This window comes from Etheostoma cragini, chromosome 1, assembly GCF_013103735.1.
Source record: "Etheostoma cragini isolate CJK2018 chromosome 1, CSU_Ecrag_1.0, whole genome shotgun sequence".
Taxonomy (NCBI): domain Eukaryota; kingdom Metazoa; phylum Chordata; class Actinopteri; order Perciformes; family Percidae; genus Etheostoma; species Etheostoma cragini.
The window spans coordinates 16,064,539-16,078,607 of record NC_048407.1 but is presented as its reverse complement, the minus strand read 5'-3'; the positions used below and the strand labels follow the sequence as shown (position 1 = coordinate 16,078,607).

The 14,069-nt window shown below is 37.1% G+C and overlaps 1 protein-coding gene across 1 annotated transcript in view; it reads right to left on the bottom strand.

Annotated features, from left to right (window-relative positions):
* The window catches only part of cmtm4 (CKLF-like MARVEL transmembrane domain containing 4), a 19,200-nt gene extending 5,861 nt beyond the window's left edge, over positions 1-13,339 (bottom strand). Inside the window, exons 1-2 of the mRNA XM_034882416.1 lie at positions 12,428-13,339; positions 5,442-5,618 (exon numbers count right to left, since the gene is read on the bottom strand). Coding sequence (XP_034738307.1) covers positions 5,442-5,618; positions 12,428-12,613 — 363 coding nt within the window. The 5' untranslated portion in view covers positions 12,614-13,339. The remainder of the gene's footprint in view (positions 1-5,441; positions 5,619-12,427) is intronic.
* Positions 13,340-14,069: the final 730 nt, after the last annotated feature.

The window sequence follows — 14,069 nt, the reverse complement described above, 5'->3', positions numbered from 1 at the left end:
TGGAAAAAGGCTGCAATGAAACAAAGAGTGAAAAATTTAAAGGGGTCTGAATACTTTCCGTACCCACTGTATATTGTACTATTACTTTTGTTGACATATAACACTATGACTTTTTAAGATGTTTTTGGCATTTTCAACATACTACTGTATACTGACTTTTTTTGACATACTATACTATGACTTTTTTTTCAACAAGCTATCCTATGCCTTTTAATGATTTTTTTCGACATACTATCCTATGAATTTTTTCATCATACTATACTATGCTTTTTTTCTGTACTGTATATTAATAGGTCTTTTCATCACTTTTTTCAACTATGACTGTTTTCAACAGACATGCACTGTGCATCAGTGGTTAGCACTGCTCCAACAATTACCAGTATGTAGGGACTGTAAACTCTGACGCTTCGTTTGATCCCCAGTCCCGGCTGGGTGTGTTTGTCTAGAGTTTGGATACTATTCCATTTTTTTTTGGACAAACTATACTAACTTTTTTTGACATACCATAGTGTGATTTTTATTCTATTTACTATACTATGACTTTTATCTTCATACTATACTATAACTTCTCATGACTTTTTACATCTTACTTGCTGACTTTTTTCGACAACCCATAATTACACTTTTTAATGGCTTTATTCAACACGATATACTATGACTTTTTATGACTTTTGTTTAGAAATTCTATTCAGTTAGTTTTTTGACATACTACGACAATTTTTGGACATACTATACTCACTTTTTTTAATCACTTTCTTCAACACACTATACTAGGACTTTTTTATTACATTTCTCAACATGCTATACCATGACCTTTTCTTTCTTTTTTTTTGACAAACTATAATATGACTTTTTAATATATTTTTTCAACATACTACACTATGACTTTTTTTCAACATTCAGTACCATGACTTATTTATATTTTTTTCCCGCATACTATACTAGGACTGTTTTGGAAATACTATACTAATAAAAAGTTTTTGACATAATATACTGACTTTTTATCATTTTTTTCTACATCTGCCTACTAAACTAGGACTTTTTTTTGATATACTTTAACATGACCTTTTTTAAACATTCTGTACCATGACTTACTATTTTTTACATACTTCACTATAACTTTTTTATTGCTTTTTTTGAGATGCTATACTGACTTTTTCAACATTCTGTACCATGACTTATTCATCATTTTTTCCACATACTATACTATGACTTTTTGCAACATAACATAAGATGACCTTTTTAGACATACTATATTATGACTTTTAATTATTTTTTTTGTCAACATACTATACCGACTTTTTTTTAAATCACTTCCTCGAGATACTAGGACTACTTTCGATTTTTTTTCAAAGTTTTAGACATTCTATACTATGACTTTTTATGACTTCTTTATATATATATTACACACACTCACACAATGACTATCACATTTTACGATATAATATACTACTACTTTTTTTACCTGCAACACTATAACTTTTTAAGATGTTTTTGGCATTTTTGGTAGTATACTGACTTTTTTTGATATACTTTACAATTACCTTTTCTGACATGCTATACTTGGACTTTCTGTTATCATTTTTTTGACATTGTACTTTATTCTACATACTTACAGTGAATTTATTTTTTATATACTTTACTATAACGTTTTTATCACTTTTGTTGACATGCTATACTGTGACTTATTTCGACATACTATAACATGACTTTTTAACATACTATGCTATGACTTTTTCATGACCTTTTTTAATTACTATACTACAACGTTTTCATGACTTTTTTCAACATACTACACTATGACTTTTGATGACATTTATTTATGAATTACTATACTAAATATCACTGAGTCTTGAGTGAAGAAGTCAAATAGCGAAGAACCTACATTCGGGTGTGTCGGGTTTGATAGCTCAGGGTAATAGGAGAATGCTTAGGAGACTGAAGGTTGATTGACTGAACCTTACGTATAGCAGTGAGTTTTGACGTCCAATATACCCAGTGAAAAAGATAAATACATTCAATACATACACATGTGTGTGTCAGGTCAGATAGCTCAGGTTTATAGGAGCTTGCTTAGAAAACTGAGGGTTTTGTGTTCAAACAAAATGTGTTGCAGTGAGTTCTGGGGTCAAATATACAAAGTAAAAAGTGAAAATGGCAAATAAGCCCAAAACATAAACCAGTGTGAGGTTAGATATCTCAAACTGATATGAGAATGTCTGGAAAACATGAGGATGTGTGTTTATACTGATGATTTTTTTCAATTTACTACATTTTCTTTGACATACTATACTACATCTTGTAATGACTTTTTGGACATACTAAACTATAACTTTTTTAAAATTTCATACTATGACTTTTGACATATTACACTATGACTTTTTTTGATATACCATACTATGACATTTTCGTGACCTTTTTTCTAATTTGTTTAGTGAACTCTAAACTCTGGACTTAAAACTCTTTGCACCACATAAGGTTCGAACACGCAACCTTCAGAGTTCTATCACCCTGAGCTATCTGACCCAACACACATGACTGTAGTGTCTTTGCTTTTTGACTTCTTCACTTTAGACTCAGTGATATTTAGTATAGTAATTCTTAAAAAATGTAATTAAATTCCTAGTATGGTATGTCAAAAAAGTCATAAAAAGGTCATAGTATTGTAAGGTGAAAAAAGTGAGTTTTTTTTATATACTATGAAGTTTTTGCTGTACTATACTATGACTATGACTTTTTTTGACATAATAGGAAATAAGTCAACATATTAAACCACGACTTTTTTTCGACATACTATACTGTGACTTTTTAACCTTTTTTAACAACAGTGTTTTCAATGAAATTGATAGTAATTAAAACCATTCCCACTTTTCCACTATTCTCACTACTTCACCTTCTTCTTGTGATGTTAAGCTAGCAATCCAGTTTAGCTTCGGCAATTTAGCTTTTTAGCATTCACATGCATTTTCTGCAGGAAAAGCTTTTTCTAGTTAAATTGTCAGAGCTGACATGAGAAATTCCAGTGAGGCTCAGGAGAAAAGGAACAGAATGTCTAAGAAAAATAACAAACAGTAGGATTTTAGATTATATGGGCTGCCACTCCGAGACTGTAAAAAGCATTCATTTGGTGTTGTTCTGCCAAACGTTGAAGCCAAAGGCATTCCATTTATTCGTGTAGGAGGTGGAATACTGTACCAAGGATGCCTTAAAGCAATCTGATAGCTATGGGTGGATACATGGACTATAAAAAATCAATGTACAGGTGGATCAGATTTGATCTCATACACAACGCATGGTATTTAGTTTAAAATGACCATGACAATTATGTAGACAATTATTATGTTATCAAGACTAAAGGTCTACAGTCATGCATTTTTGCAAATGTTTTGTTGTCATAGTCCAACCTTTTGTTGTGTTATGTACAGTTCAGACACAAGGACACTAATGATCCAAGCTTAAAGCTATAGTGCGTAGTAATGTCAACAAAATTGTCGGTGCGGTCACGGAAGGCTTGTATCTCACACACACAAACACACACACACACACACACACACACACACACACGGTAGTAGCCTAGGATTTAAAAAAACATGATTGAGAGGCAGGGAAAGTCAACGGACTTTGGTAACTTGGCTTTGGTAGCCCCAGCAATTGTGTAAACAAACACTGTGTCAAACAATGTCACCAGTGGCCATTTTGTCTCCAACTCTTGTCAAGAACCTATTGTTCTTACAGTTTTTAACAATTGCTATACAAACAACTGGCAAAACAGTTAACTTTATGCTCAAAATCAATTCGATAAGTGATATCAAATGAAAAATGCCTTAAGAAACAGTAAAATTTGATGGAATGTCATGAATATTGACTCACTGGAAATGCATTCGGTCTCATTGGAATTTATCTGGATCGATATACGGCTCATGTGATAACCGCTGATGGAAATGTATTTGCCGAAAATATATAATGAATTGCAATTAAGTTTTAGGTCCTATTATGATTGCAACCCATCACAAAATTAAGAAGTTTTACTTAATTTCCACCCAGTACTTCCGCTCTGTTTGCACACATGGCGGATGTCTACAAAGACAGATGTAAGTGGACAAACAAGGACACAAGAGACTTGCCGTGGGATGTCCTCCGTAGTAAATGGAAGGCACTCAAACAGCGAGACATGTCTCAGAAAAAGAGTTGTCTCGCAGCCTCATTACACAGAGGAGAGCATAATGAGTCACATGAGTTTTATTATTACTTCAGATTCGATTGACAAGTGGATTGAAATTAGGCTTTAGTAAACTAAACTCCAACACAATTTTTAAAAATTCAACAATAAAATAACACAATACACAATGTCTACAAAAACACTGTGTAAAAAACATGTCCCAAAATTAAATAATTCTTCCAAAATACTAACATCTGTTGTCCTCCAACAGGAACATTTAGTCAGTAATAGCCCAGTGACACAAAAAAGAAGGACCTATGTCAGAGTAGTTTAATAGATTGTACGCTTTACGAAAAAAAAGAAGGAAACAGAGACAGAATTGTCCTGGTACTCGTTTTCCTTCCTCAAACAGGAATTTTTCTTACTTACTTTGTGTTCACCTTCACTGTATTGTTCCTTTTCCACACAAAATCAGCCCAAAAAGGTCCTCTTTTACGTACCGTGTGTACTACATACTGTGTGTACTATGTACTGTATGTCCTGTATGTATTTGTTTTCCCATCCTGTATATATTCAAATATTTGTTTTTATATTTTATTCGTATTATTATTATTATAATAATTATATTATTATCATTAATTTTATTTCATGTCTATTGTATGTATGTACTCTATACTATATCCTAGTATTTCATTTATATTTATATTCTGTGCTGTGTGACTGATGTATGTTTGCTGCTGTAACTTCCCAAAACTATTTCACATTTTTGGGATCAATACATATTTGTCATTTCCTAGATGGGAATCAGCTTTGATTGATCCAGTTGCATAACTTCAATTAGCTGTTTCTCTCATTCACAGTAACAATGGAATACATGTAAAATGCAGGGGATATATTTGTTTTTCCATTTATAATATGAACAGATGTTCACTTTGACTTTAGCCTACAATTTAGGTGTAGAACATTATCTGATCTGACATACAGTGTGAAAGCATTTGCAAATTTGTCAGTAAAAATCCATTGTGTTGGTCTTGGTTGAGCTTGTGTGTAAAAGAAGTTCAAGCATTTTAAAATTGTGTAAACTTTATGCCTTTGTGTCAAAGCAACAAGAACTGTGTTAATAGTATAGCCTACACATACAGATTTAGTGCTAACTGTGTTAAGAGTTAAGGAAAGTTGTTAAGATTATTGAAAAAATTTGCGTAGCAATTGTAAAAACTGTAACTGGGTGAAATAAATAATGCGTCTGGTCCTATGGCGCATTGCGTCTGCCTGTACATACCGTGAGGCTCCAGTTAACATGGGGCACCTTGGTGTGCAGGTTGAGGCTGAAGATAAAGAGGAGGACTCCTGTCACCACAAAGGCACTGCAACTGACAAACTCGAAGAAGTACACCCCCCCACAGGGAGAACACATCATGATGGTCTCTATGCAGATGAATCCAATAAGTGATAGGACCTGAAGTAAAGAAGAACAGTAGAAGGACAAATTGAGCGTACTGTATATTGTGTACGTTAACTGTCTTAATGATATCACTCAAACTCTTACACAATCACTCTGCACGTTTGATTTGTATGACTAGAATCTGGATGAATCTCAAAGTCATTCAAGTTTGATCTAGTTTACTAAAATTAAAATTAAAATAAGTACTATCCTATTTTCTTCAATGTGTAATATAAAAATCCCCAAATAAAGGTTTACTGAAATACTGCTTTCTGAAACTTTATGCGAGTGTCTGTTAGTGCTGAAATTCCAAGCTTTCCAGATGATGAAGTGATTGTCCTATGAATAGACCAGCGGCCATGAGCCCATCTCAAGAGTCCCGCTCCTGGCAGCCTGTTAAGATGCCTCCCTCTAGCCAACATCCATCAACAAACCACAGTATGGGAAGAATTCTGCTATTAAGGTGTTCCTCTTGCCATCTAGACCTCAACAAAACCACACACAGATTACCGATTGGCTTGGAGTGGTCCAAAAACCAGAGACGTAACAGAACCAGGAGAATGCCCTGAAGCAGCCGAATTCCAACCAGTTTAGACCAGATCTGCAATATATTGTATAATTATGGGTTTGAGTTTAGGGATGAATGGAGGTAAAACTCTAACAAAAAAGTCCACATCAACGTTTTGAGTTTTTCCAAATGGCACAACCACATTGGGCCATTATTTAATACTTTTAATTTAATTTAATGTATACTGTTTATTGATCCCCAATGGGGAAATTTACACTTTATTTTTGTTAGTAATCACTACACACAGGCCTAAAATACACACATATTCAGGACCTATTCATGCAAAAATGGAGAGATGTCAAAGTGAGTGGGCTGCTAGTGCTGGACCAGCACCCTAAGCAGTTGGGGTGGTAAGAACACTTGGCAGTGCCCAGGTGAAGTAGCCTCTCTACAGCCACTAATCCCCACTCCCTACTATGGTCAGTACAGGGACTTGAACCAGCAACCCTCCAGTTCCCAACTAAGCAATTTACCTTCCTGTATCATACTTCATATGTACTTGTGCATGGAAGGACAGCTTTATTGTCAACTAAGACATGCCTTGTGTATTATCTGTGTTGATCTCTACTCGATAAGATACAACAGCACTGAGATAATGCATTACAGTAGTGTTTGATTACATGGATTTATAAATGTCCATGCAAAGTGCACGGGCCAGTTTTGAATGAGCAGATTTAACTTTACACAAGTGTTAAAGGATGTAGTGTGAAGGCTTTCTTTTCCTTTTCCGTCAATTGCAAAAGGTACCTAGACTTTGCATGACATTTATATTAATGTAATTTAATATAAATTAAACAAAGTGTCGTGGCTGATTTAGAAACTGCCACAACATATTTAACGTTTTCTTTAAAGACATAACAATTTGCGTTAACGTTTGTGTTAGGCTCACCAACTCAGTTACAACACTAACAGTGCAGGTAACACTTTGACAACAGTACAAGGCAGTGTAAAGTGTTCAATAAACTGCAGTAGTCGTTTCCTTAATGTACAGATGACTGAAGTGCAGCTTCACTAGCTGCTTCTTCTCTAAGCCAAAGATACTGAATATCTCACTACTCCAAGTTGCTTTGATGACTTGTTACAAAGTAACGTTTGGCTAGTCTCAAAGAGAAATTCGGGGTTGTTTTTATTTTGACAAATTAGTTTGGATGAATAAGAATCCCTGGCTGCAGCAAGGGCAAGCTTCTATAATGCAAAGTTATTATTCCAGGCAACCTCTAGCTTAAATGAGCACCATCTGAACTCAAGTTTATGGCAAATGGGCCTTAACACACACAACAATCATTGTTGAACCAGGGTGCCAACCTCTTTGAAATCTGCTTCCTCTGTCATCAAGGCAACAAAATCAAGGGAATTGCACAGGCATAAGATTAGGTATGTGGTCAGATTATCTAAATAATTCCAGCAGTGAGAGAAATACAAACAACAGCAACCAAACATTATAAAACCCAAATGGTCAGATAACACGGAATAAACATCAAGGCCATTGACTAAAACCAACTGTTTATCACCAAAGGTATTAATAGAACACCTATTTCCATAAATCTCTGTACCATTGATATGGAGATGAAATAAGAGGCTTCAATAGAGTGTGGTCTAGTCCTACTCTATCTGTAAAGTGTCTCAAGATAACTCTTGTTATGAATTTATACTATAAATAAAATGTAATTGAATTGAATAAGAGTTTTCACCTACTGTGTGTGTGTGTCTGTGTGATTGTGTAAAATAGGCTTTATTTATAAAAGATGTAAGAAGGACAATGATTTACAAATCATGTACCTAGTATGGAGGTTGTAAATCTCAATGTTCATTTTACAGATTACAAACATATTTGCTCTTTTATATTTTGCCCATTTTTGGAGTGCCTATTTGGAACAATATTTGCAAGAAGGTGAATTTCCCCAGCTACACAGCAAAGCTTTTTTCCAGAGATAGGACATTTATTCCCTTTCTTTGGCAAAAAATACTCTCTAACACGGTTGTATCTAAACATTTGAAATGTGTTCATTAAGGAGCTATTTTGACTCAAAAGTATCCATGTAAAAAAACTTTCAAAAATCCAAACACTGCAGTTTTTTGTGTAACCCAAAATAGATTTTATTTTATTTTTTAGCCATCACAGCTCTTTAATTCTTATTGCTTTGACACTGCTGAACAAACACATTTTAGAACAACCCCAAACAGTCTCATTAGCAGAAGACCCCTCCTTCTCTTCCTGAGCTTTCATCAGCTCAATTTTCAGCCCTATTTATCCAGTTTAATGAGCAGAGTCTACTGTTTCTGACAATCAGAGTGTTGTTGTATGATGAGTGAGTTAGTGGTGTCATCGAGAACTCTCCTGCTTGTGACAGACTCTTTGTTTGGTCTTCCAAATCACAGGAAACACCCAAAGATCCAAATATAGTAATGCATGGACACAACTTGTTCAGCAGTCACATTGCCAAATTGTCATAAAAGAGAACGCAAATTCACCATTTTTATTATAATTTCATTTTTTTCATTCAGCTGCTAAAGCCTCAATAAAGTATGTGGTTGGATAGCAATATGTCTGTGGTTACAATGGTTACACCCAAACAGAGAAGGGCTGCATGGGCCGAAGGCTGATGTCATGTCTCTTGAAGAGAGCATATTGCTTTCCCCGAGTCTTTGTGTAGCAGGTGTCAGGCAGCCACAGGGGAGGAGGCGAGGGATAACAAAGCACCATAGTGGATTATCTTGTAAGTAATGATTTTGTGTCAACCTTCACCCCGACGCAACCTGTTCAATGTGCATGCATAAGTGCACCATCATGCACATCAACTCTCTTCCTCTTCTCTCTCTCACATGAACTTCCATATCTTTGGAATAATGCACATTATTAGTTGAGTTTAAAGGCCTCTTAAACTCAGATTCCCTTCTTATACACCATCTGTTCTATGCAAAAAAAATAGGGGAAGTAAAGAGGCCTTGCTGCAAAGACTATGCAACATTATATGCTACACTCCAAGTGCTATGGGACCTCATCCACAAAGAAATTACCCATAATGTTGAATATACTTGAGCCACAGCCCACAGTCATGTATGTGAGGGAACATGTAGCCTAATTGCAGGTTATATTTCACCCCTATATACTCATAAGTTAAGTGTGTGTTGGTGTGTGTAGGCAACGCCATGCATGTTTCCCCACTTGCACGCACAACATTCTTGTTGTTATTATGTCTCCCTTCTCTGCTCTGAATAAGTAATGTTTCAACCAGAAGAGAATTGAGCATATGGCGTCTCCTTCAGAACAGGAAGTGCTCGCTGACATTTGGGAGCATCTGGTAAATTCATTACACAACCTCCACAGACTGAAAAAACACCTTATCATAATATTTAATTACCACTTGTTAGAATAGGGAAATGTGGGTCAACATACCATCATGAGTGAGATATTATTCATCATGAAGTCATTAAAGGTTGTTGGGAAACAAAAAGGGTTTGATTGGTGTACTGTCAGGTGCTACAAGATATCATGTTCCTGTTAGTGTAGAGGGGCATGAGCTGAATTTCAGTGGGTCTTTGTTGACCCAGTCACAGCAGACAGACAAAGACAACCCGGCTGTCAGTATGGACACAGCTCACTCAGGTTACATCCTACTGGGGGTTGTTCCTGATCAGTACAGGGTCAGTTGAAGCCTGTGTGTCCATTCATCCAAGGTATGACAGGTTTACTGACTCTGTAAGAGCCTGTGCAAATGCATTTTAGTGCTCTGGTGTGAAACAACTACACAGTTCTATTCTACTTTGCAACTTGGTCTGCGCATAGGGGAACAAAGAATTTCTTTGGATCAGGGATCAGTGCAAATATCAAAAATGTCTTTCTTATTGCAAAAAAGGCCTGAATGTGATATCATTTAAAGTTTTTATTGGCAAAATCTGAAGGAAATATGGACTTGGGGATGTATGAGGCATTAAGCTATGGGCACACACACATGAAAGACAAAACTGACATCATCACAAAAGCTTTACATTCAACCTGAATTTTACACAACAGAACTCCTTATTCCTCATTGTGTGCAAAAAGATGGTATTTTAAGAAGCATGCGGTTCACTGCAGCATGTGTTGGACTGTATCAATCCATTTCGCATGGATGCTAATCATTACTCAATATAACTTTTCACCTACAAAGATGACCCATTAACACATGACTACTACCCTTTCAGCAACTTTCAGAGGAACTTTCTGTAAACCCAGTCTATGAATATATAACAGACACAACACCTCCTTCGCAGCGATTCCAGATTAAGCACAACCTGTCCTGTACATGAACAGTACATCACATGCAGCCAGCTTTGCATTGTCGTCTATCAGTTCTCGAAGGTCATGGCGCAGCCTCAGCTGGCACAGAGCTAAACGTTTAGAGGACAGAACAGTTAAAATACAGACAACCTTGTAGGCCTCTTCTAAGGTACTGAATGTAAACTTGAATGACTTCCAATGGTCCTGTCCTTGTAAGTGGACATATGACTAGGTCTATTTGGACTATAGTATCAGCACTGAACAAACCATTCAAGTACATAGAAAGTGTAAACAGAATATTAGTAATAGGAACTAAGGTAATGCTTGTATTTACCTTGGCTGTACCATAGCTGTTATGTTACTGCGTATAAATTTGTATCAGTGCCCTGGTAATATTGTGTGCAAGTTTTATTTAACATATAAGTTGAAATTGGTGGTAACTGTTTCAAATATACATATACACACACACACATGCTCATATTTGTGGTTATGGTTTTTACTGTGCTGCATTTATTTATCAGTGGACAGCCTTCTGCAACTAAAGCAGTGTTCAATAAAAACAGAGATAAAAATTTTGTTTGGGCAGCCATTGACCAGCAATGTCAAAGACAATATTATATAATTTGCTGTAAAATAGATGAAGACTGTGAATGTGAATCCTTTTTTTTTGTAGTTACTGCCTGCTCCAAACCTCTCCCACGCTGATGACAGATGGCTTCCTATCCTAACTTCCCACGTACACCAAGGTAAACATCACAGGTGTGTACAACAGAACAGGCTGTCTGTGCGCTTCTCTAAGACCAGTGGGACACGCAGACACTCACAAGCTGATATTTGTTTTCAAACGTTTCCTAGAGTAAAAACAAAAGCTGTAAAAGTGAAGCACAGAAGCCAGAGCTCTGCAATCTTCTCTTCTAATAGTCTGGACTGCTAGATTGCTCGTGCTATTCACAAACATTAGTTATAACATTAGTTATAACATTAGTTATAACATTAGTTATAGGCCTAATTGCTAGCTTCCTTAACGCCATGGTTTTTCCTGTTGTGGACACACTACATCATGTTCATGAGCATGCAGGCCTGTGTATTTTTTTGGCACCAGAAGAAGAGAAATGGTTCTGGCTTGATAGATATTTCCTCCTGAGGTGAACTGTCAGTGCTTTGGGAGCCCTCACTTTCTATGTCCCAGGTCAGACATCTGGTTTAAGTGTATAGATTTAAAATAACAGTAAAACATTGTTTTTCCAGTAACCACTACATTCTGTCAAAGTAATAATGATGTTTTTTGCTAAGAGCAACTCAGGAACTAATCAAATACACAGGCATCACTGTGTGCATTGGTGAGTAGGCCCACAGTTGGTAGAGACATTTGAGGACTTTTAGAGTAGCAGTGGAATAGCAGCAAGCATTCACACATAGATAAGAAAGGTCATTTTTTACCTGCTTACAAACATGAAGTACTTACAGAAATACTAGCTTATCACAAGATACATAAAATATCACAAAACACAATAATATCACTAAAGGCACTGTTGGGGACAACATTGGATTACTGTACTATTGTGTTGGAGCCAATGTGCATCCTTCAAAATAAGAGTCTGCTGGAAATTCACATTCAGCCTACGTGTTTGGCAAGGTTTGCAAAGCATTACTAAATGAAGAAATGGAATCCTTAGCATCCTTACCCCTGTACCTTTACGTACTAAGGGGTAAACCTGACTGTTCACTATTTGAGGAATAAGGTGCCGGGTAAACCAGGACCTGTAGAGCCACATAGGCAATATTTGAATTAACATTATGGGTTTAGCCACTTCAGGGAGTAAACGGTGATATTAATGCTCGGAATACAGTAGTTTGAACACGTAAGGTGTTGCTTTAAAGAGAACAGTTGCCTACTTTTCATGAAGGTATAGGTGCTATGCCATATGTTAGTTGCTGCTCAGACGGTATACCAATCTCTGAACATTACAATGTATGTTCAATGCTCAAACTTACCACTTCAACCGCCTTTAAAATCCCAAAGTATGACTTAAGGTACTCCATGTCGCACCTAATCCCCCCCAAAACGTTCCTTGAATGGACGGGCTCGGTGGTGGGTTGATACGGACTGCTGGCCCCGGAGATCATGGAAGTGTTGGAGGCCTCGCCGTCAAAGCCCTCCGTCTCCTCGGTGGTCCTCATGGTGATTGTCGGGAGAAGCTGGACTCTCGACTAGCACTGTTACGACATATAAACCGAGGCGGACAAACCGCCGGGATCCACCTCACGGGCGCAGGTTATGTTTCAGAAAGCACACTTTGTTCCATGCAGGCTGGAAGTTGATGGAGAAAACAAACCAGACTGTCTACTTTTTATAGCCACCCCACGGGGAAACAGCCGCGGAGGGTGCTGTTTATCATAGCGCGCAGGAAGATCAGGCTGGGATCCGTTTAATGTAACCCTGCGCAGTTTCCTCCTGGGTGCAATACGTTGCGTCTCTCTAAGCACTTCTAACTATGTTAGGCGGGTCACTTGTTCGAATCCCAGGGTCACTTCACCATGGACGATTCTGGTTAACGTTACAGCATCATCGAGAAAAAAAAAAGCCTACCCGGCTGAGTGACTGGTCTCTGCGGCTGAAAAACATCCACCCGTTCTGTCCCAGAAGGACCGAGAAAGAACCTTATTGTCTCATATTGTGAACTTAATGACTAGTCTCTACAGCAGCTCGCAGCGAGGCTGCCTGGACGCCACTTTTACTCGCAATGGATGCGAGGCAAGCTTGTCTCCGCCCCTCTGAAAACTGCACATTCTTGTGTAGGCTCTGCGCCCGATTTAATTCCCAAACAGCCTGCAAAGCGAATCCAGCCGAAACTACGCCGCCAGGACCGGGCTCTGCTGCATTTTTCCTTTCTCATCGTCGGTATCATATGCCTCTGCAGCTTGAAAGTTAGCCTACCTCCAGTCAGGCCTCATGGCTTTGTTTCTATTTTCTCTACATGATTAGGTTTACAGTATTACAATAGCCAGTAGGCTACTTTATCTTCCGGGGTAGCATATCACTATAATAATCATGAGAGTTTTTGCTGTAGTCAATAAGCTTTAAAAGTCAGTTTAACACAAAACCTTGAATATCAAAATATAAAATAAATAAATAGCCTAGGCCTACACACAGCTATTTCTCCAAATTGATTAATATAGGCGTGACAGCAAAATATCCTGGATTTCTTTTATCAGATGTCAAGTAAACTTTCAGAATTCAGGGATAGGCCTAATTTTCTCCTAATTAAATAAACTGTTCTTTCCTGTACCTTACTGCCCTCTCATGGTACGCAGTGGTATTAAAAGGTTGTGTAGGTGATTGCACAGGGTTGATATGCTGCAAGTCTGTCTAGTCCTTAAATAGTAATCCATTAATGTAGTGGTGCAGTTATCTGATCAAATGTGCAGATTCACCCACATTGCCTCAGCCAGTAAAATGTGGAGTGTTGCAAACTGCTTTGGCTTGAACAAGGCGACTTTGGAGTAGTAGGATGGATCGAGGCAATCAAAAATGACTGGCTTAAAAACAAATACTAGAAAAGTTTAGTCAGAAATAATCTGTTTAGGACAAATAGTATGAAATGTAACATCAATAATGGGATTCTGATAAACTACA